Raw genomic sequence first — 24,703 nt, forward strand, 5'->3', positions numbered from 1 at the left:
TGAGAGAGATACGGACGCGATGTGTTTTACTGATGTGTTTACATGACTTCTTAATCTTCGACAGACATCGTTATAAACCATCTAACGTAACAAAGGTAAGCATAATATAGTTTTCCGACTACGTACACAGTTTGCAACTAGACAATCGCCTTAATGCATTGTTTATTATAAACGGGCGATTAGGAATTATATAGAGACGGATGTACATAGAGAAGACGACATAACACATAAAGACAAGTTAACTTACACTCCGCATTCATCGTGATTATTAGAAAAGGCGATCTGCAAAGATTCATAGAAAAAGGAATTACACTCACCGAGCCTGGTGAAGATGAAGCAGGAAGACGAAAACCTGCTTTATATTGACCCCCGTTTATAAAGCAGTCTGGTGAAAAATGATTATCGCAAACATGAACGCATTTAGGTAGATCGACGGGGACGTTAGCTTTAAAAACTAAATTCAGCCATTGCGTCCTCAGCGGCTCAGATACCTAACCCTAGGTAGGTACCCTAGGTCACTAACCCTAGGTAGTGAATGACGACTGCTGTGTTCGCTATTACACCCAACAACTGTACACAACACTCGCTTAGGCGCCATTTTGCTCCAGCGGCGAAAAACAATGGCCGACAGCTTCTTCTCACTCGGGGCGGGTCTTTGCTAAAACACCAGTGTCAATCAACTAGTGTAGGAGCGGCCTCTTGTGGTGTGGCGTCACACAGCAAGGCATTTGCGATTGGCCTGATTTCAGAAGGGGCATGTTATTGTAATAAATGAAAAGAAAACCACTGGGCAGCTCTTTATCATCGTAGAGTGGTTGTGTACGCACTCTCCTAACACACAGTTCAGTCCAAACAGCTTAAAAAAGTGCATGTAGGCCTGTATGACCCCTTTAAGAATTATCTAGGTAGTCTAATCTGCATGTCTTTTGGAGGAAACCCGTCAAGCACAGGGGAAACCCATGCACACAGAGGCCGGAATCGAACCTGGATGTATAAAGCAACAGTGCTACCCATTAAGCCACCGTGCCACTAAATTGAATCTCATCTACTTTAATCTAATCTAGTGCACGCGTAGATTTTATCGAGCACGTGCGCGTCCCCGCTGTTTGACGTACGTAATGCGCAGCGTGCGCGTGACCGCTCCTGAACGACAAGATGGCGGCATCCGCCGGAACAGGTAAAGTGAAATTTCCCTCCCCGCGATTCCTTTAAATGCTTTCTGGATTCGTTTTCTCATACATTTTACTTCAAATGAATAGATGACGACTTATGTGACCCGTTAGGAACTCCATGATTAAGTTTGTATATTTTTTTCCCCCCAAAATTAAGGGTGTGTGAGGTTAGCTAGCTCGTAAGCATTATCTGACTTGTTATTTTTCCACACCGATATTCCGGCGTCTATGTCCCGCCTTTTGCGTTGTGATTGGCCGACATAGGTACGACTCCTTCGCTGTAATTGGTCAGTGGGGTTAGGTTTTACAGATTAGAATTTAACGTGATTGAGCTTTTTTATATTATTATACAGTTACCGAATCTAAATAAAACGATTTTAGCGTTTTATATGAACACAAGTCTATCATAGTTTATATCGCACTTGCTCTGATACCTTAAGCTAATCCCCAATCATAGCACAGGGGGCGGAGGTTTTGCGGAATACGGGTGGGGAGGAACTTGTGCTGGTGTATAGTAGATTATTATTATTATTATTATTATTATTAAATGTTTTCCTACACCTATAGAATAACTACAGATTCATCCTTTATTTGTTCAAAATTCAAGTAATTCGTGTTGTAAGTTAATATGCTGTAATGCAGCCTGTAATGCTAATTAGCCTGCTAGCTAGCTAGGTGACTAACTAAGTCATTGCAGCGTCATGACACCTACAGTATGTTACAGAACCTGCAAAACAAGCTGCAAGAACATGCCTGCGTGCATCTGCATGAATTCTGGGAAGTTATGCAATGTATTGTGGAAAACAACGCATCAGCACACGTTTATTCCAGGAAACAATCAATCAGCATCCCTGCATTTTGGAAAATAGTTTATGTCCATTATAGTAAATGATACAGCAGCGTGCATTCGGTGTGGGAAATGTTGCATCTTCACGCATGCATGTGTTCTAAGGGAATATGCATGCTTTTTGAGAAATGGATATGTCTGAAAGTGGCATTTTCCTTATGTATGTTTTAAAACATTTTATATTTTTTCGTGACGGCATTTTGAAAAATGTCTGTGTGTGTGTGAATTACAGGAAATAACAACTCTACGCATGCATTAAGGGAAAACATTGATTTGCATGCATGCATACATTGTGTGCAACTGATATGTGTACTTTTTAGGAATCCATTCCTCAGCGTGCCTGCCTTATAACACCACTGCATATGTGTACGCTCTAAGTCAATGCAACTGCATGTAATTTGCATGTATGGATAACCGTCACCACTCCCGTGTGCATGTTTATATCTAAAGGGATGTTCATGTCTCTTTCAGGCATCAAAGTTCCACGTAACTTCCGGCTGTTGGAGGAGCTGGAGGAGGGGCAGAAGGGCGTGGGCGATGGCACTGTGAGTTGGGGATTAGAGGACGACGACGACATGACGCTCACGCGCTGGAGAGGAACGATCATTGGCCCGCCCCGGGTGAGAGTCGCTCAGCTCTTCCATTGGTCTGTAGGCAGAACCTGTGCTAAAAGAACATCTCCAACATTTCCATGAGCTTAGCGTACTGGCTGTACACATATCCGACCCTTTTACTGAGGAGTGGGCTAATCTGATATTATATTTGCACAAGCCCCAACACAATCAAATGTTTTTGCTCAAAAAGTCTCTTTAGTTCCATCAAAAGAAAAGCTAATGCATTAAAATAGCTCGATAATAATATAAATATATAATTCCATTTTATAAAAAATATAAAATTATTTCATAATACAACATAAACATTAACCTCAAACATTAACCTCAATGTAAGCCTTTGTAATTACTTACAGATGTAAGTGCTGTAATAAATAAATATAACTATATTCTTTATTATTATTACAGTAAATACAAGAATAAATTTGGTGTAAATCTATATATAGTAAACAGATAATAAAAATAAAATAAGTTGTAGAATTAGAAAAATATATATAAATAAGAAATTTGTTTTAATAATGTAAATAAATTTGTAATTAAAATAAAGTGGAAGTTTGTAAAGTTAAATATAAATTAAACAATTAACATAATAAATAAACGTGTATATTAAATAAGTGTGTAAAAACTAATAATAAAATAAGTATAATAAAATAAACATTAATTATTAAATATAGTTGCAAGCACCCTGTGCCATCGCCACCCTGGGGGCACCGCACAACTTGTGTGTTATTTAAGACCTCAAAAAAGCCATCGCCACCCGGTTGCACTGCACAACTTGCACACATCACACACTATACAGGGCTAATGTCAGTTTGTGCCCTAAATATTTGTTGAGTCTGTTAATGTATGTGTGTATGTGTGTGTATGTGTGTGTATGTGTGTGTATGTGTGTGTATGTGTGTGTATGTGTGTGTGTGTGTGTGTGTGTGTGTGTGAGAGAGAGAGAGAGTAAGGTAAGTGTGTGACGTGTGGATGTGTCAGCCTCTGTGTGACGAGTAAATGTGTTTGTGCATGTTTTTGTGTGTGAGTCTGTTTGTTAACATTTGTGATGTGTGTAAGACATGTCTTAGTGTGTGTGTTTCTGCGTGCAGGTGTGTGAGACAAAGATCTAAGTGTTAAAATTTGTGATGTATGATATATGAGTGTGTTTGTGTCTGCACCGTGGGAGAGTTGTGTGTTAACATTTGTGATGTGTACGTGTGTAGAATAGGCCACAGATGTTGGAAAATAGCATCACATTATGATGTTACTCAATGTGATGTCACTCAATATAATGCCACACAAAAACTTATACATTTTTTTGTGTAAGTTTAAGACATCATGGTTGATTTGTTTGAGATATCAAAAATCCCTCCATTTTTCATCCTCAGTGTCTTGAGATCATATCGGCCCGGTTTGGTGGCGATCGTATAAATTCCCTAGGAGGAGTATATCAAAATCCTTTGGGTGTGTTTTTGCGAACGACTCAAAATAACCAAAATCTCCTGTTAGGTTTAGCCCAGGACATGCAGAAAGTTGTTCAGCTCGATGAGCTCTATGTGTACTAAGTTAAAATAATACAAATAATAAGAAATAATAATTAATTAATAAAAAAAGTTTAATAAAGCGACATTTGATTTGATTTTTCAGGCTGTAATTTCTGATCTGCTTCTCCTCAGACGATCTACGAGAACAGGATATACAGTTTGAGGGTGGAGTGCGGCCCTCGGTACCCAGAAACACCGCCACTTGTCCGATTCGTCACGAAAATCAACCTGAACGGTGTCCAGAACTCCAGTGGTGTGGTGAGTACAGGACTTAAAGTTGTATAAGCCATGCTTATTGATTTGCATAAAAGTATAAGCCATGATAATTAATTTTTTATATTTATATAATATCATTATTATTTATTTATTTTTTTAATTTTTTTTATGAATGTGTTTCAGGTGGACGTGCGTGCCGTTTCATCTCTGGCCAAATGGCAGAACTCTTACAGCATTCGTGTGGTTCTACAGGAACTGCGGAGGCTCATGATGTGCAAAGAGAACATGAAACTGCCGCAACCACCCGAGGGCCAAGTGTACACCGTCTAAACCACACACACACACACACACACACACATACTTCCTAATCATTTCCAAGACTCTCATCATTCCCTTATTTTATACTTCGAGGTTCCGCCCCCAGAGAAACCAATCACATGGAAAAATTACAGGCGCATCGTTAGGATGCGTCATAAGGATCATCTTATCTGTCGTCTGATTTTGTTTTCTTTTTTTATCTTTATTTGCTATACATGGAAGTTGTAAAATAACATAAATTATCTTATTGAATGTACCCGTGTGTTGTGTGTTTTTTTAACACTCGTGTATTTTACGTTCCTGAGTGAGTTTTTTTTCTTCTTATCTTTTTAGGGTTTATACTTTATATCAAATAATCTGTTTGTGCTTATCATGCAGCATGATTAACTGCAGTTATGCAAAATTTACATTTAGGCATTTGGCAGACTTACTTTTTTTTTTTTTTTTTACATATCTGAGCAGTTGAGGGTTAAGGGCCTTGCTTAAGGGCCCAACGTGGTGGTTGTGGGGTTTAAACCTGGGATCTACCCCTAGAAATTGTTATATTGTGGGAATAAACTCTGATCAAAGTTGGGTAACATTGTGAAAACCAGTACTGGGTTTATCCTGATGCATGTGGATGCAATTATTATCTTATAATTATTTTATATTTATTATTATATTATAATTATTATCTTGGAAAGTGTTTAGAGATTCTAGTTTATTATTACAAAAATTTGTAATATTCCATAATAACTGTAATAATACTCATTTCACATATGCTCATGTCCTGATTGATACATAGAATGAACAAATGTATATGCACCCCTATACTCATAATATAGATGTTTCGGCCACACCCAGTGTAGACAGATGCATAAGATTAAGTCTAGGGGGAAAAACAGAGACAAACAACGCTTTATTTAATACAGTGCAAGAATACTTGTAAGAATATTCAAAACCAATTATAGCAATAAAAATGTGACCTATTATTTTTATTTTATTTTTTTGCTGTTGTTTTAATCAAAGGAAGATACCATCATACGTCAATGTAAATAGGATAGTCCGCGCATGCGCACTTCGGCTCTGCCGTTTTGAGGCGGTTTATGTCTCACGCATGTGCAATAACCAGACCGTCAAAGAGTGTTGCACATGCGCAGTACTCTCTCTACCTTCTCTCTGTGTGCCATCACTGAGACAGCAAAAAAAAAAAAAAAAAAGGAGCCTCAGAAAATTTAAATAAGAATAAAAACCCACCGCTGTGGGACTGGTAAGTATATCTCTCCTTATATACTAGATTTGATCTCTGATGTAAAATTAGTGGGAATCTAACTTAATTTAAAGAAAACTTAAAAAAAAACAGCCGGGTGCTGCCGTGCTAAGCTACGTTAGGCTAAGCTAGCGGTAACTCGGAAGCCGGTTAAACTAATGATCGTTAGCTAGCTACCCATCTGAGCGTGTTAGCATGTTAGCGTCGGGTAAGCTAATGCTAAACCAGCTAATAAGTTTCTTTTCAGCATTTTGGGTAGCTAAACTTAAGCAGATGACGTAATTGCTAAAGGTTAGCATAGTTCTTTACCTCAGTATGTGTTGTACTGTAATATTAACATAATGTGTTATTATTAAAATAAATATTATAAATACATATTACATAGTAAGTTCTTTTCGAGCAGCAGAAAATATCTGACCTGAATCTTATATAAATATAAGTAAGATTACATAATTGAAAGGAACACTTATGTACTCAGAATCTTTTTATAATGTGCTTATTTTTTTATTCCCCCCCAAAAAAAGAAGTCACTCAAATAAAGACCCAGATCCACTTGTTTACGTTTATTAGATTTTTCTGATGTTTTTCAGTGACATGGGATCATAGATAATTAGTTTATTTCCAATAAAATGTCTAATAAACCTGGTTAACTCCCCACTCAGGTGAGAAAATGAAGCCGAGCATGTCACATGTAACGCATTGCGAACTTGTTAGCATGTTATATGATTTAGGTATAATTCATTAGCATTAGATAAAGTGTCTCATCTGGATTCATAATAAAAACCATGCCACGCCCACCAGTGACAAACTCTGTTGCTCTTGTGCCCTGTAGGTGTTGAGGGGTGATCCTGCCTCAACGCAGTTGTGCTTCTTCCTGAAGGTGTCCCCTTGTCCGCTGCCAAATTGTCAGACATGTCGGGTCCAGTGTCTAGCCGAGCGCGGGTTTACACCGACGTGAACACACACCGGCCCCGGGAGTACTGGGATTACGAGTCGCATGTGGTGGAGTGGGGGTATAGAACACTTCTCTAATACACAAACACACAGTCAATCTCACTTTTATCTTTTTTTTTGTCACAGTTGCTTCAGTTTCTCTTCTAGGTTGTTATAAATGCTATCTGCTTTCTCTCTGTTATTTTCATCTTTTTTTTTCATATTGATATTTCTTACACATCTGTGTCTGTCTCTGTTTCTCAATACTATCTGTCTACCTTGCAGCCTGTTCTGTCCTTTCTTCCTCTCCGTCTTGTTTGTTCTGTGTCTCCTCCTCTCCATCCCGTCTGTTCTGTGGCTCTTCCTCTCCGTCCCGTCTGTTCTGTGGCTCTTCCTCTCCGTCCCTCTTGTTCTGTGTCTCCTCCTCTCCATCCCGTCTGTTCTGTGGCTCTTCCTCTCCGTCCCGTCTGTTCTGTGGCTCTTCCTCTCCGTCCCTCTTGTTCTGTGGCTCTTCCTCTCCGTCCCCTCTGTTCTGTGGCTCTTCCTCTCCATCCCGTCTGATCTGTGGCTCTTCCTCTCCGTCTTGTCTGGTCTATCTCTCCTCCTTTCTGTCCCGTCTGGTCTGTCTCTCCTCCACTCCGTCCCATCTGGTCTGTCTCTCCTCCACTCCGTCCCGTCTGTTTTGTCTCTCATTCCTTCTGTCCCGTCTCATTAAGTCTAGTGAATGCTGGGGCCAATAAATGAGAGGTGAATCTTTCCTTATGAAAAGATTTTTAATGTAAAATGTTTTAAAATGTCTTTGTTGATGTCCTCCTTTACCCCCTGCGTGTCTCAGGGGTTTTATGATCTAACAAACCAGAATGTGCCTCTAATTGTTTTAACATGTTTTTAGAAATCAGGACGATTTCCAGTTGGTGCGGAAGCTCGGGCGCGGAAAATACAGTGAGGTGTTTGAGGCGGTGAACATCACCAACAATGAGAAAGTGGTAGTAAAAATACTGAAGGTAAACATTTATCTGTGTGTGGGTGTGTTTGTGTGTGTGTGAGAGAGCATAAGTAATCAGTGTGCCTTCTTTCCAACAGCCTGTCAAGAAGAAAAAAATAAAGCGTGAGATAAAGATCCTAGAGAACCTGCGCGGAGGGCCGAACATCATCTCGCTCGTAGACATCGTCAAAGATCCGGTGGTGAGAGTAAAAACTAATTCACGGTTAACGCTGAGTGTTTCAGTCGCCTGGAAACCTGAACGGCTGTACATGATGATACGAATATAGAGAGCTCCTTATTATAGTTTTTAGTACAACACAATTGTCAGCTTCTCCTTAATTGTTTTACAGTGAAACCTCGATTGTGAGTAACGCGGTTTGTGAGTGTTCCACAAGACGAGCAAAGATATTATTAGAAATTTTGACTTGAAAGGTCCTGAGTATCATGTATCACGCATACGCTTCTTGTTTTGATGCCAAGCATCACATGATCACAACTGAGCCAACGGTTTTTCACTCTTGCGCTGTGGAATTGTGGGTAATCGACTCCCCTGCTGGGTCTTAGTGCGCGTCTCTTACTGATATAATTATCCGTGCACATGTGTACTGTTTACCATAACACTGTGACCACGTGTGTGCGCGTAAAACATTTTATTTTGTGTCTGTATGCGTGTGTGTACGGCGCGCATGTAAAGCAAAAGCAACTATTAATAGAGAGGTTAAAAAATTATTTTCTCTTCCTGCTCAAGGCTCAGCCTGCTCTATGTGTCTGTGTGCGTGCGCGTCATTGAACACCGTGCCATTTCTATTCTAGCTTAGAAATGTAAGGAAGTTTATTTCAGTGTACGTACCTTGACATTTTTGTAGGCAGTGATGAAGTCCTGTTTTGGTAAACACAGCAAACACTTGAAGCGAAAACTATCATTAACTTGTTCAGAAAACGGGTTGGCACATTCCCGGGATGGGCTTGCTGCGTCTTTATCCATTGTTTTGTCTATGGTTACGTCTCTTGTCTAAATCATTATCTGACCATGGAGTTGACTTTGGCGGACAGCTAAAGGTGATTGCTGATAGGCTGTCCCAATCAGTGGCGCCTGCACAATCCAATCGCGTTTAAAAGGGGAAACAAAAGAGGGTTTCTGAGATTTTTCTTTTTTCCTTTTTTTTTTTTTGTTTTTTTAGAAGAAGTAATGGGTACTCACACTTATGGATGGAAATGTAGAGTAGAGTAAAGAGTACAATATTTGTCTCTCAAATGTACTTGAGTAAAGTCATGAGTACTCCCCAAAAATGATAATCAAGTAAAGTACAGATCCCTCAAAATTGTACTCACGTACTGTACTCAAGTAAATGTACCCCATTACTGTCCGGCTCTGCCGTTGTGTGCGCCCGTGTGAAAAGAGTGGAGGAAGGGTAATTTGGAATGAATTATGCTCGTAATCCAAGGTTCCACTCTATTTCATTAGTAACAGAATTTAGTATTTAGTAACAGTATTTATGAAGTCACAGCTTTACCTCTGACAGTAAGAAAGGGCTGACATTGAAGACTTCTTTAAGGGACATTACACGAACATTGCCTTACTGAAAAAGACGATTGATTTAATCTGTACATTACTGTTTGTAGTAGATTTAATGAAGCATGAAGCCATACAAGCCTCTGTGAATGAGCTGTTACCATAGAAACAAGTATAGCTAAATAACAGACGTTTGTTTATTTACAGTCCCGAACGCCAGCCTTGGTTTTTGAACATGTGAACAACACAGACTTTAAGGTAATACACACACACACACACACACACACACACATGGGTAGTGCTTGCATTTTACCCCGGTTCTGCATCAAAACAAAAACTGAGCAGAATTCTGTAACTATTTGTTATGATTTTTACTGTATTATCGCCTCTATGCCAATTAGACAGTAGTTAAAGGGTGCCAATATTTTCACTGTTCACAATAACAATTCATTGCTGTGAAAGTATTATACATTTGATGGTCAGTGCTTTACCACAGAGCTGGACAACATGATTATGATTATATCACATCATCATGAGCATCTCTCACAGTGTCACTTTTCTAAAATACGACATTGTGGCCATTGTCTGTTTACAGTAAATCTGCATAGCCAGCACTTCTTATTGCTGTTGTGTGATTTTCTGATATCTAATACGTTAGTGTTCTGTCTTTTTATCTCGTCAGCAACTGTATCAGACGCTCACAGACTATGACATTCGGTTCTACATGTACGAAATCCTGAAGGTAAACCAGGCGTGTTCTAGCTGTGCCCGAATAAGGCTGTGTTTATTTTTCTTTCCTTGCATTTGTATGTATTTTTTTTATTATTTTTTTCTCGTGCAGGCTCTTGATTTCTGCCACAGTATGGGAATAATGCACCGAGATGTTAAACCACACAACGTTATGATTGACCACAAGCACAGGAAGGTACGCAGAAATGATGATTCATATCACCAGGTCAAATAGTTCCTACCTGTGTTTTTTTTTTTTTTTTCTTTTTTTTTTCCCCACTGTAATTATTGCCTCTTCTCCCAGTTGCGTCTTATTGATTGGGGTCTTGCGGAGTTTTATCACCCGGGGCAGGAGTACAACGTGCGAGTCGCTTCACGCTACTTCAAAGGACCAGAGCTTCTCATCGACTATCAGGTCAGAAAAAAGTTTATGACCTGTGTGCTAATGTTAATATTTTGTTTTGGAAGTTTTGTGCGCCACCTACTGGACTGCAGTGTGGAGCAAGATATCACAAATCATCACTTTGCACAAGACATGGAGTTTAAACAGCAACACAGGTTACATTGCATTTCAATGGTTATTAGATACTTCTCGTAGTTTTTAATACTTTAAAATCTAAAGGAAATCAAATCAGACAATAAACATTAGTGCTGCTGAATCAAAACTTTCGAAAGCCTTGTTAAAAAAAAAAAAAAAGGGTGGAATTGACAGTCCACATGTGGTTCACAACTCTACATTGCAACTCCACATTAGAACACACAGTGCCCTGAAAAGTTATTCTGCTTTATCTATGACTTTAAGTCATGAAGTCCATAAGTTACATAATTAATGTCCTGGTGCAGTCTTGTGACTCAGAATTTGTGTACCTATGACATCATTTCCAAAAGGGTGTGTGTCTGTGTAGCACATTAGACAGAACTAGCTCATTTAAGTAAGTTTTATCCCATTTAATGCTGATGATTTGTTAACATCTCATTTTATATCTAACCTGTTCAGACTGCATTGTTAAACAAATGGATATAAAACAAATTAAGAAAATCTCACTTTAATGTAAGTCTCATAGTGTCAGAATGTGATGACCACACAAGATTCATATATATTTTGAATATATATATATATATATATATATATAGTCCAGAATGGTAAAATGTCATTTAGCTATTTGTATGGACGAGATGCATCTCACTTACGGGTTGTGTTCCTTCGTTACAGATGTATGATTACAGTCTGGACATGTGGAGCCTCGGCTGTATGTTGGCCAGCATGATCTTCAGAAAGGAGCCTTTTTTCCACGGACATGACAACTACGACCAGGTAAGTAACCACTACGCCAGCATCATGAAGCTCATACAGAGACTTTTTTTCTGCTAATTATATTGATATTAAAACTTTGAGCATCAGTGCACACCAACAAACTTCTGTGGCCTATTTATTAAAGTTTTTAAAATCCCATCAGAGTGCTCCTAACTTAGCTTTAAAACTTTAACTATAATCTTAGTTTACGTGTGAGTTAGGAGTAATCTCAGACCAACTCTTGGACAGTACTGCGAGGAATCAACCAAAAAAGTGAGGGAGTGGTGCAGTTTGGTAAATAGATAATTTTTTTACTTAATCTATTAGAAAGTAACTGAAGATTAATGGCTTGGCTCTTGATTGTGATTCTCGTGTGTCCATGTAAGTGCCAGGTTGGTTTGTGTTGCAGTCACATAAACGAGTACTTCATCTTCACCTCTCTGCTTTTTTCTCCTCTGATTAAGAAACTCCTCAGGCTTTTAAAGTTCCTTCTTAACACTACTAACAATCCTTCACCCTAGGAGCTTCTTTAAGATTTGGGAAGATTCTTGGGAAATGTCGATAAATTCTAAAATTTTTCTTAGAATTTTGTCACCAAGAGTTTGTATGAATGAAAAAAAACTTAAAAGCCTTAAAGTCTCATGGATTCTTTTAAAATATTTTGGAAATGCTACAAAATATATATACTCATACTCATATTGTTTATATATATTGAATAATATTTACTCAGTTGAACATTTTAAACACTCATATGGCAATATATAATTTCTAACAAAAGATTCTTACAGTCATGTCTCTGAAACTCTCTTGTAAACATTTCCAGTTCCCTGAATTTGTTGCAGCAAAAATTTATTCCATCTTTTTTTCTTCAATGGCTGATCTTAATCTTTTATTATTATTATTATTATTATTATTTGTCTTATTTTCTATTTTTTCTGGTATTGATGTCACCTCTAGTTCCATCCAATCAAAGAGATCTAAATTTAACAAGCACTCATGTACATCACTATGACTAATTAAGACAGCAAACTCTTGTTAATATATATTTTTTTAATCAATATTTTGTCCAGTTTGTGGCTTTTGCTCCAGGGTTAACATTTGACTAATAGCATCATGGTGTTTCTCTTTTGTATGTAGTTGGTGAGAATAGCCAAAGTACTTGGAACAGAGGACCTTTATGATTACATTGACAAATACAACATCGAGCTGGAACCTCGCTTTAACGACATCCTGGGAAGGTGGGTGTGTTCTAACGAGCGTTGACTGAGAGGCTGCTAAGATACACTGTCCTAAAATAAAAAAAAATAAATGATGAAGGTTTAAATTCAGATTTGTCAATTGCTTTAGAGTGAGGAGAGTTTTTTTATTTTTATTATTAAAGTATTAGTTATTAGTTTACTGTTGGTAGGAAAAGGCCAAGTGTAAGCAGTAGTAAAGGTTACAAAGTACAGAATGGTACGGATACAAGACAGAGAAAGGAACGGACGCAAGGGAGGGAAGGGTTACAGGCGCATAGAACAGTGAGGTTTATTCTTAATATATGTCCATGCTTCTCCACTCCCTACCTCTTTATTTTTTTACTTTTAGTTGTGATAAGGTCATTTTACTTCAATTTAAAAAGCACTGTATTTAATCCTGTCTTCATCGGCACTCTGCTCAGACCAGGCTGTTTTTTGAGGGGGGTTTTTTCCTATAAAACTGTTGTTCCTGATTGTCTTTTGTAAACCTGCAGAACAGCTCAGAATAACTTTATAAGTTAAGGAATAAGATTCTGATATTCCGTGTCTTCCTTTCTGACACACACGTAGACATTCACGTAAACGATGGGAGCGCTTTGTACACAGCGAGAATCAGCATCTGGTGAGTCCCGAGGCTTTGGACTTTCTGGATAAATTGCTCCGGTACGACCACCAGGCCCGACTGACTGCGCGGGAGGCCATGGAACATCCCTACTTCTGTCAGTCTCTCTACACTGTTGCTCTATTTTCTCCCTGCCTCTGTGTTTTGCCCCTCATGCTGTATGTTTATTGCCTCTCTCCCCATTCCAGACACTGTAGTGAAGGTGGGGGGCGCTAATGTTCCGGCACTGAACACCGCAGTGAGCACTGCCAGTCTAATCACGGGTAAGTGCAGGAAGTGAGGTCATGCAGAACAGCTTCTCACTCCTCCCACCACACGCACACTGTCCCCTATGAAACCCATAAACATGTTAGTCTGGTTTCATTTAGTGATCAATTTAACAGCTGGTCATGTGCGTGCACTTATAAATGCACAAGGAAAAAATTCCATCTCTTCTCCTTCTTATCTTCTATATTGTTTTTTTTTTTTTTTTAAATCTCTTTTCCTTTTCTCGGTCATTCTCCTTCACCTTTTCCGTATTTACATTCTTCCACTTTACCCTTTCAATCTTTTTAACTTCGTCCTTCATCTCGTGCTCATTCTTCTTCTTTTTCTTCTTCTTCTTCATCTTTTCCTTATTTTTCCTCTTTGTGGAAAAATTAAAAATTATTTTTACTACTTTGTGCCTTTTCTCCCCATACATTTGTCTGTTTTTCTCCTTAAACTCCTCCTTCTTGCAGTTCTTCTCTTATTTTTTTGATCCTGTGTATTTTATCTCTTCTTCTTCATCTCCTTGTACTCCTTGACCTTTTCTGTTCAGTTCTTTTTTTTAACCATTGTAAGCATTTACTCAAGTGTTTCACTATATGGTGTTAGCCTTACTGCTTTTTTTTTTTTTTTTTAATATATATACCTTTAACTGAAATAAAACATAGAACCTAAAGCAGTTCTACTGATAATTAAATAGACTTGCACCTAGATTTAAAGCACAGTCTCAGCTCCGAGTGTATTTTATTTGATCTTTATGCTGTTTGTTTCCTGTGTGTCCTGATCAGGAATTGCTGCTCTTCCCGCCTCCACGGCTCTGGGCCCGCTGGCCGGCTCGCCCGTCCTCTCCGCTGCCACTAACCTCAGTGCCAGCGCCATGCCAACCGCTACTGCCGGGGCCACCCAGTGACGCAGAGGGATGGATCACCTCTGACTTCTCGGTTCAGTCTGCAGGGGATGATGGGAAGGAGTTTTCTCTGTCTACCCTTCCCCCTGCTCTTTTTGCCCCTCCCCTTTTTTACATCACACTCATAAAAAAATTTCACCTCAAGTTAAACAAACTCTCTACTTGTTTAACAGTTTACCTGAACCATACGGACTAGTGTGTGTGTGTGTGTGTGTGTGTGTGTGTATGTACATGTGTGTGAGGGCGAGATAGAGAGACACTGATTGAAGGTGTGATCATGTGTGTGTGATGCTGATTTAGAATAAGCTCTATGCTCAAAACTCAAACACGACTAATCACTCATCAGGTGGTTGTTGATCGGTTTCTGTTTGTTTTTCACAGACACTGAGCCAGTAATATGTGGATTTTTTTTTTATTAATAGAACCACAGTTCCACTGGTTTGATAGTCACTTCTAAATGAAGTTCAAAGAAAGATCATATTCAGTGTTTACATTTTTTTTTTAACACATCATGTGTATTTTTTTTTTTTTATCCAGTTCAAACTTAGCATGATTTATTTTTTATTTTTTGTCTCGTGAATCCACACATAGGACGTTAATTATCTCAAAATGTTCTGCTGTCACACCTCTGAGAAGCTCTTCTGATACACATTCTGAGCTCTGACACCTGTATGTTGTGAAGTTTTTTTGTTGTTGTTTTTTTATTGTGAAAAATAAAACTGGTGACCGGAAAAGAATTAGGATTAATCACAAACACCTGTAATTTTTTTTATGCAAATCTGAGGAAATAAAGAATTAAACCTGTTTAATCAGTTTATCAGGTGACCAGACATCGGGTTGCTTTCATCTAAATCCATGTGTTTCATCTGCCTATTCTTCTTTATTGATCTCTTTTTTTTAGATTTTACTTTTGCTCTTTCCAGTTCTGTTTGTTTTTTCTATTTGCTCTTTTTTATTTCCATTCTTATTTTTTTCTTATTACCTCAGAAAATAAATAAACTGAACTAAAAATAAGAATCCTAATCCTAAAATTTTTCAGCTTTAATTAAATTTTTGTAATAGTTATTTTTTTCTTTTGTATAATGTATACATTTTTTCGTCATCTAGATTTGCTTTACATTCTTGGCCATAGGTTTTTATCCCCTGCTTAATAACACAATCACAATTAATTTCCCCATGTACTGTCTCTTTTTTCCTTAGTGATTAACAGCGATTATGCACCTTACCTTACTCCAGCCTGTTTTTTGTTTTCTGTGTGAAAATTTTTAGCAGTGACTTATGACTGGACATGAACAAGACCGGCGATCGGGCCATGCAGGATGCTTTGCTGCAGTAGGTGCAGTGCAGGATGGGGAAGTTAATCAAGATGGAGTGTTTAATGTGAACATACAGATCATGAGTGCAGTATTAGCACTTTGTTTTATCAAAAACTTCCTGCTCAGATATATTTTTAGTAGAATAATTTTGTGATTTTTCTTCTATTTTAATTGCAGAAATCAACCCACAGGTATTTATCAAATGACATTAAACAGTCTTCTTAGTCAGAAAAAATATTACTCTAAATGGTTAACGGAGACAACTGGTTAACCAATCTTTGGGGAAGAGAAACCTAAACATGTTTGTCCCAAGTACACACCTGTTTATCTTCAAATTTAGAAATATTCCTCGCCATGATGATGCTGGAATTTTGTAAATTACAATTAAAAAAATACAGGCATTGTGTAAATTTTGTAGGGAAGAATTAAGTGTAAACATTGTACAGCTAGTGTTGGAGAGAGCGTGACATGTTCAGTAACATCACAACAAAGTACCAAGGATTTCACGTCAGACTGTTCAATAACAATAATCCTCAATAAACAATAAACTTCTCAAATGTGTGACAAACTCAGTCTAAAAAAAACAGATGAGTACCTGATGAGAATCTTTTTTTCTTTTTACCACCACATTGCAGTTTTTGTTCTACTTTAGCACAACTATTTTTTCTTCTGCCAACGTTCATCCAAAATGTTAACACACACTTCTCACTCACAGTTGTACACGGGTCCCTGTCATCATGTAAAGCACTAGTGTTTAAATATGTTTCTGTAAATAAACATTCTATTTATTCTTTCAAAAATTTCCATACATACCTTTTTTAGGTAAAAAAAAAAAATGTCTTCATGTCTTCTTTTCTGATTTTACACTTGTCTAACTCTAAAGTGTGTTTAGTTTTCATGTTTGATTTAAATATTTTGTTTAATCATAACTTCATTATATTGACATTACCATCTCAAATATTTTACTATTTAATAATAAAAACTTTAAACACTAAAAACAAAGCTATTACAAAGCTGTTTAAATCTAACACTGAATATTTAAACATTAAGTTTAATTAAATTAAATTTTAATATTGATTTTATAACGTTTATAATTTAATGTATAAAGGAGGTTTAATTTCAATTCAATTTTAGAAATATTTAATTTTATAATATTTAAAATATATAATGAAATGTAAGTGTTTTAATTTTATTGTTAAATAATTTAATGTTTAATTTTAAAGCACATTGAAACATTATATAAATGTAATAATGAGGTTTGCTTAGATGTTTAAAAAAAGAAGTTTAAAAACAAGTTTAAATTATTCTTTTTTTATATTAAAAATAATTTATTCAACAAAAAAAGGAAGTAAAGATAAGCAGCTGGTGAACTGATCAAGATTATTAAAGCTGTTATAATAAAAGCAAAACCTTTTAATTTAACTTTGTTTTTTACACAGTTACAGTAAATAACACTGTAATGGACTGACGTTGAACATTAGATTGATGAACTTGTCCATGAGACTCGCTGATATCCAGGTGAAAAGCGTCTTCTCAGGAAAACACTGCAGAATTCTTCTTTGGGAGGAAACCTGTAGCAAACATTCCATTTTAATTACACAGCATTTTCAACTTTCATAAAAATCTCATTTACGTACGGAACATTTATATTAAACAACAAATAGTTTTAATGTGTTTAACTATTATAATAATAAAAGTATGGTATTGTTTAGATAAGCTAAATAAAAAATAATTAAAGGTGAAATTAGAAATGTGCATTACTGCTTGGTAGGAGTTAACCTGCTGCTGCCAAAAAAAAAAAAAAAAAAAAAACTGATTACACAATATAATATTTTTATAGATACAGTTTTAGCACTTGGCTGGTTATTAATGTAAAGTGTCTACTACTGGAGAGATAACATTAAGCCAAGTTACAGGGACCTGTCAAAAGTATTCATACTCCTTGAACCTTTCCACATTTTGTCACGATTTTAGTAATGAGTTGAGATTGTGGAAGTGAATTGTCAATGAGATGATAGATGAGAAACAGTAAACATTGCTTGTTGAAGAAGCAGCAAAGGAAAAAAAAAATCTTGTGCAAATAACAGTTAATGAATATTGTGCAAAAAAGCAGGTTGGTGTGTGAAATTGCTAGATGGTGTTCTTTGGAGTTCTTTTGAGTGTGTGTGTGCGTGCGCATATTTGTTCATCAGACTAATCCCGTTTTATTGAGGAGTTGATTAATCTCGGTATAAATACAGCTGCTCTGGCATGCCCAAGGAACACACCAGACAGGTCAGGGATGAAGTTGTGGAGAAGTTTAAAGCAGGATTAGGTCATAAAAAAAATTCCAAGCTTTGAACATCTCACAGAGCACTGCTCAATCCATCAACAAAAAATGTTATGGCACAACTGCAAATCTACCAAGACATGGGAATGCACCTAAACTGACAGGCTGGGTAAGGAGAGCATTAATCAGAGAAGCAGCCAAGAGGCCCACGTTAATTCTGGAGGAGCTGCGGCAACCCACAGCTCAGGTGGAAGAATCTGTCCACAGGACAACTATTAATCATGTACTCCACAAATCTGGCCTTTATGGAAGAGTGGCAAGAAGAAAGACATAAAAGGTTTCATTTACAGTTTGTGACGAGCCATGTTAGGGGCAGAGTTGATGGGAAGATGGATGGAGCAATCTTAGAAGGGCAATCGTGGAAGTAAACCGGTTATAGTCTGCCAAAGACTTTAGACAGGGGTGGAGGTTCACCTTCCAGCGTGACAACAACCCTAAATATACAGCCAGACCTACAATAGAACGGTTTAGGTCAAATAACATCTGTTAGAATGGCTCTATTAAAGTCCAGACCTAAATCCAATTGAGGATTCTGTGGCAAGACCTAAAAACTACTGTTCCCAGACCCTCTCCATCCAATCTGACTGAGGTTGAGCTATTTTGCAAAGAAGAATAGGCAAAAAAAAATGCAATCTCTAGATGTGCAAAACTGTAAAGACTTGGGGCTGTAACTGTAGTGAAAGGTGGTTCTACAAAGTATTGAATCAGGGGGGCTGAATAAAAATGCACGCCACGCTTTTCAGATATTTATTTGTAAAAAATTTAGAGAACCATTTATTATTCTCCTTTCACAATTATTCAAGGCTTATGGATGCTTTTGGGCACTGTAAGCTAGTTAATGTTAGCACTCTGCTGATTCTTAGTGGTGCGTCTATTTTATTTTATACTAAGCTTATAAACCACCAAGCTAAAGATTGTGAAATACAGACACATGATGTAATTTGATCAAGTTTAAAGATGTAAAAAAAAAACTTCTCATTCAGAGAGAGTGACTGCATAAGCTGCATAAACTTCATAATTGTTATGCAGGATTGTGTCCAAACATCTAATTTATTGATCAAAGTAAATAATGTTTTTCCTTAATTGGCACCAAAACTGCACTTTTGGAATTTGACTTTAATTTATTCATTTAAACTTTACATTGAAACAATTCGAGCAATTGTTAGTGCAATCAGACCGTCTTTCGCACAGCTCCTTGTCAATGTCCTGCAGCGCTTTGCCTTTAGTCTCTGGCAGAAGGACATAGATAAAAACCACGGCTGTGACTGCAATCAAACCGTACGCCAAAAATGTTCCAGAAAGACCCATCACATCTGAAAAAAAAAAAAAATAAGGAAACAAATTAGGGCTGAATTAGCACTGTGCATATGGTATTGACACTGGATTTGTACAGTATATGTACCCATGACATTGAGGAAGGAGAAGGTGACAATCAGGTTGGCCACCCAGTTAAAGCAGCTGCTGAAGGCAAAGGCTCGTCCTCGCACATCTGCTGGGAAAATTTCACTTAACACCACCCATGTCACTGTTAAATAAGCAAATAAACATATAACCCTTGTTAGAAATACATACTATAAGCACTTATTTAGACAAATCAAAATGCAAGATTAAAAACCCTGTTCATTCTCTTAAATAAAAACAAGAACTGGATTTTTATGTTTCAACTTATTTTCAACCAGCTTTAGAGAAACTGGATCGAGCATCTGTCCATCAATCCCATAATTCTATTCACCAGATGTCAAGCTATGGGAAATACTTCATCTGAAATTTGTCATCCTTTTTGTTTGATATTGTAATAATATGTATATATATATATGTATAATTATATGTATAATTATATAATATGTTATTATTTCTAGAGTAACAGCTTGAATTTTTTAAAACTTGCTGATAAATGCTGATACAGTAAAGATTCCTGGACATCTTAACAGATTTCAGGACAGAAGAGTATGCTTCTTTGGTTTCTTTGCCGTTTCTTAACAATATGGCTTTTTGTTTTGGTCTCATTAAAATCAAAAATATATAATATAGAAGGTGTATCCATGGAGTTTATATGATCTCCCCATGCTTGGTGGGTTTCCTGCGGGTATTCTGGTTTCCTCCCACAGTCCAACAACATAGGCTAGTTGGCATTCCCAAATTGGCTGTAGAGTGTGAAAAAATGTGTGTATATATATTTTTATACAGTATATGTGTGTGTTCCCTGCCATGGATTGGCACCCCATCTAGGGTGTATCAGGCCTTGTACTCTAAGGCTCCTAGGAGTAAGTATTTGATTTTTCATACTGAGAGAAAACGATTCAGATCAACCTTATCACTAACTTGATATACATTAAACTTGACCAGCTGTTATACAGCACCTTTATCCTTTTTGAAAAACAAAAAACACTGAGGTTTAATTTTGTCCTAACAGAAGCAGATTTTCACATACTTGGCCCAAAGCTCATGGAGAAGGCGGCGACAACAGCCATCATGCAGAACAAAATAATCCAGTTAAACTTGTCATGAAGAAGTGCAGTTGCATCCAGACCCCCTGCTCTAGTAGTGTTATTTCCAATGTCAGGTGACATGCTGTTATTGAAACGAGATCTGCAATGTCTCACCAGGTCAAACTCTGAATGTCTGCTCAGGAACCCAATAATCAACAAACCAACAGCCATGACAGAGCATCCGGCAATTAGAAGCGGCCTCCGTCCCACTTTATCCGCGCAGAACATCGCCGCTAACGTTGCGATAACTTTAATGATCCCGAGCCCGAGCGACGCCAACACTGCAGATGCGTCACTCTCGAATCCTACAGACTGAAAGACGGTGGAGGCATAGAAGAGCACGTTGGGCTGACCCGTAAACTGCTGGAACACAACCAGCCCAAGACCGATTGCAGTCCTTGTGTGCATGTTATCCTGGCGCTGAAATAGATTTAAGATTGTGTACACCTTCTTTTGTGTTTGCGTTTGATTTAAACTCCTGTTGTCATCGCTTTCGTTTCTGAGCTGAATGATGGGCATGTGCTGAGAAGGCAGAATCAAAATCGAAGCCAACTGTGCAAGTGATGGTGTGATGGCCAAGCCAAACATGTACCTCCATCCTTCCTGAACACCGGATAAGACGTAATTGACTGCATATGCGAGTAAAATCCCAATAGTGACCCCGACCTCGTACAGAGTGACCATCAGACCTCTGCGTTTGGGCAGAACCAACTCAGAAACGAAGATGCAGCAGGACATTGACGATACGCACATGGCGAAGCCTACCATGACACGACCAGAGATTAGCATCAGAAATGAGATGCTAACACTCAGGATAAGGCTCCCGCCAATTATCAGAAGGTTACTGAGCAAGATGGCTGCTCTCCTGCCGTGACGGTCGATCAGCCAGCCACCGATAACAGAAGCAAAAATGGCTCCAATGAGGAGGGAGCTGACCACGGCCTCCTGCTGAACACAGCTCAGCTGGAACTGGACCTGAAGCTGCAGCAGAGCGCCAGAGATGATTCCCAGTTCATAGCCGAATACAAGACCACCAAGGGTTGATACAGCAGTAGCTAGAACTGCAAAGGAGCAAGCTGCAGAGAAAAGAGAAATCTGACTTTACTCATTGCTTGTATTAAAAAAGCTTTGGTAATTCATAAGCACAGTAAGTTCTGCCCCAATCATTCCTTGTTCTACCTAAAAAAAGCTTTCTGCATCTAATTTCGGATTTAGATCTTGGTTCCTACTGGGGATATTTTCCTACAATCAAAGAGTTTAAACTTGTTGTAGAAACTTGCCAAAGGTTTCTAATCTCAGGAGAAGATTTGTTTAATGAAGTGTTTTAGCATCACGCAATCAGCACAAGTTATACAAACATCATAATTTAACAGTTTTGAACTCCTGTGATTTTCATCAAGCTCCAGTGTTACTTAAAATAACAGAAAGAATGTTTATAGCAGAATGAGACACAAAGAGAACAGTGGATGAGATTAGACTCACTCACCCATGATGATGATGATGATATAATGTTGTTGTCAGGAGCTTCAAAGCTTCATAGTGTCTGATCAAATCAGCAGTAGGGTTTTATACAGACGAAAAACAGACTTACACTTTGAAAGAAAGAAAAAAACATAAAAACATTGTTAATCCATGTGTTAAAGTACCAACAGGTCACACTTGTTTTGATACCTTTGCTGCTTCGAGCTCCTATCAGCCGTAACCATGGAAACCACTTTGTTGACACTCCTGATTTAATCCCACTTCAGGTTGCTGAATGAAAATCAAAGCCTGATGCCTAATTAGCATTAGAGGCAGCATACAGGCTAATATTAGTCCATGGGTTCACCTTGCTTTCCAACATTTAGGTTTTATCTTTTTCTTAAGCAATCCTAATTAACTGCATAACTATAATCTGCTTGCTAATTTCTTGTTGTTGTTGTTGTTGTTGTTGTTGTTGTTTTGGTCACTACAGGTCAGCACTATTGATTTACTGTACAAGAGACTCAACAGTCTCCCTCACAAGTCATGCATTTTCCAAGTTTTCTAATGTTGAACATAACTCTTGAACCCTCTTTGTCAATCAAAGTTGATGGTTTTCCACTGTGTGGTTTCTGCTTCTTTAAACTTCTTCATCCCTCTGAGCACATTGCTCCTGTCAGTGATGTAATTTCTGCAGAAACATAAAGTAAGCAAGGACATTTACTACATCACCCATCTTCACTTTACTTGAGTAGTTTTTTTTTGTAAATAATTTTATTTGACTCCACTATATCCTACTACAAATATCTGTAATTAATAATTATTTCTGCACGTTACAAAATGACAGAGATGTGTAGCACTCGAAGCAGTAACATTACCACCTACTGACTTATATACAATTGCATGTTTTGCCCTCAGTAACAACAGTACTTTTCCCACCACTGCATCTCCATAAACACTCTGCTGCACAGTGCGAGACCATCAATTGCGACAAAGCGGATTTTTCATGAGTTGGGTTCAACAATAGTGCAGATGCATAGCTTGTGACAAAGACTATGTTTAGTTGTATCCTGTTCTACCAAATGCACATTATTTATTTAGTAATGATGCATCAAAGCACAAAAAAAGTGAACTGATTCAGCTTTATTATAGCTCTGTATGGATAGCTGTAAAGGGAAAACAATAAATAAGCATAACTCTTATGTCTGTGTGATCTAAATTAAAAAAAAACTTTTTCTTTAAGCACATTTTCTCTAATTTTTTAGAAACAAATGAGTTTTTAAAAATGTGTTAAAAATAGGTTAAACATTGTTTTAGCCTACATTTGATATAAGACCGATTATAATAAAATGATGCATTATTTCACATCTAAAAATCCAAAAAGTGTTTTGTTTTGTTTTTTCTCCTGAAATGAGGATTTGTTAAATAAACTTTTTTTACATTATGTTTTTTTTTAAGATGTTTGGTTAGTTATAAAAACTTAAATTAAAAAACGGTTATTTAAAAATAAAAATGTAGGTTCAACACTAATTGACTTTGTCAATTAATAATAATAATCAATAATAATGATTTATAATAATGATCTCATTAAACTAATGCACGCCCAGGTGAGATCCAGGTGATGCAGAGCTTTAAAACAAAGTTAATGTTCACAAAGTTTCAAACTTAAACTCTATAAAACCTTCCTGAAAAACAACTTTTATAGGTTTAATAGGAAGTTCAGTTTAAACAGATTGTCAAAAAATCAGGATTATTTTCAGATAAACGGCAGTGCAGCAATAAACAACCTGAACAAGACTTCTGATGGTGATGAAGCTTGCAGGTCGACTTCAGTGCTGATTTCTCATGATTTAAACTCAGATCCGTGTTGAGCTTCATCAAGTCTGCAACAGCTGAGAAGAAAAACGCTTTCTTTACCGAACAAACAAAAGATTGATTATCCCTAATCTGTATCAATCCTTGTGTTTATTGCCTTATCATCATGTACTACATCTTAAAAACAAGATACAATGTATCAGATGGAAGAAAAAAAGTTTCCTTCGTCATTCCATAGCACGAGCACCGTGCCAGATTGAGGGATTCTAGAATGGTTGCCAGATTGAGGGATCCCACTTTTTTTTTTTCTTTTATTCAACTCTTTAAGTAAAAAAAAATGTTTTTAATAATTATGATTTTTTTTGTTATTTGGAAAGGTTTCCCGGTTTGTCTGGGAGGTGGTATAATATCCACGTACACGCGTTTTTCTCCTGAATGAAGTACTATAATTACTATTATAATAATAATTATTAGAGTCTGAGCTGAGGTTCGCAAAAAAAAAAGTTGTGATGAAACCATGTCTGGTAATTAGGAATCGTTGGATTACTGTAAACGCTTAATTTACAGTGATTTAATTAATTAAAACTGAAAACACTATGGATGAAAAATTTCATTTGAATTTGATGTCTTTGGTGATTAAAATATGTCAATCTGGCATCCCTGTTTACGTGGCAAAAAAACGAAGTCAAAATATTTTTTCTTATATTAATCTGAAACAGTGATCTGTGTTCTACAGAAAGCGTGTTTACTGTGCTTTATAGAGAAAGTTGATTTCTTTCGAGTTCATGAAGTTCAAGCACATGTTTATGTGTGCAGTTCAGTGTGGTGATGTGTCAAATTAAATTAACTGTTTAGCAAATCCTAGAATAAACTTTGACTCACAGAGA

General features: G+C 37.2%; 3 protein-coding genes across 4 annotated transcripts; 2 read left to right on the plus strand and 1 right to left on the minus strand.

The window, feature by feature from the left end:
- Positions 1-1,077: 1,077 nt before the first annotated feature.
- Positions 1,078-4,946, plus strand: ube2v1 (ubiquitin-conjugating enzyme E2 variant 1). Of its 2 annotated transcripts, none has more exons than XM_053483980.1 (4): positions 1,078-1,177; positions 2,491-2,639; positions 4,289-4,414; positions 4,556-4,946. In XM_053483980.1, exons 1-4 carry the CDS (start codon positions 1,156-1,158, stop codon positions 4,700-4,702), a joined length of 444 nt encoding a protein of 147 aa, XP_053339955.1. In that variant the 5' UTR covers positions 1,078-1,155; the 3' UTR covers positions 4,703-4,946. The 2 variants fall into 2 exon arrangements, with proteins under 2 accessions (XP_053339955.1, XP_053339957.1); XM_053483982.1 differs by lacking the exon at positions 1,078-1,177 and adding an exon at positions 1,279-1,298.
- Positions 4,947-5,789: 843 nt separating this feature from the next.
- Positions 5,790-15,223, plus strand: csnk2a4 (casein kinase 2, alpha 4 polypeptide). Its single transcript, XM_053483979.1, has 13 exons — positions 5,790-5,939; positions 6,772-6,952; positions 7,765-7,876; positions 7,956-8,057; positions 9,578-9,628; positions 10,053-10,112; positions 10,212-10,295; positions 10,404-10,514; positions 11,313-11,414; positions 12,531-12,631; positions 13,202-13,350; positions 13,442-13,516; positions 14,288-15,223. Exons 2-13 carry the CDS (start codon positions 6,852-6,854, stop codon positions 14,407-14,409), a joined length of 1,170 nt encoding a protein of 389 aa, XP_053339954.1. The 5' UTR covers positions 5,790-5,939; positions 6,772-6,851; the 3' UTR covers positions 14,410-15,223.
- A 1,878-nt stretch (positions 15,224-17,101) lies between these two features.
- Positions 17,102-23,907, minus strand: slc2a10 (solute carrier family 2 member 10). The gene is made up of 6 exons (XM_053483608.1): positions 23,789-23,907; positions 22,027-22,132; positions 20,483-21,616; positions 19,454-19,576; positions 19,229-19,364; positions 17,102-17,293 (listed from the first exon to the last, which is right to left on the minus strand). The coding sequence occupies exons 2-6, from the start codon at positions 22,028-22,030 to the stop codon at positions 17,200-17,202; spliced, it is 1,491 nt and encodes a 496-aa protein (XP_053339583.1). The 5' UTR covers positions 22,031-22,132; positions 23,789-23,907; the 3' UTR covers positions 17,102-17,199.
- Positions 23,908-24,703: the final 796 nt, after the last annotated feature.

This window comes from Clarias gariepinus, chromosome 23 (genome assembly GCF_024256425.1).
Source record: "Clarias gariepinus isolate MV-2021 ecotype Netherlands chromosome 23, CGAR_prim_01v2, whole genome shotgun sequence".
Classification (NCBI taxonomy): domain Eukaryota; kingdom Metazoa; phylum Chordata; class Actinopteri; order Siluriformes; family Clariidae; genus Clarias; species Clarias gariepinus.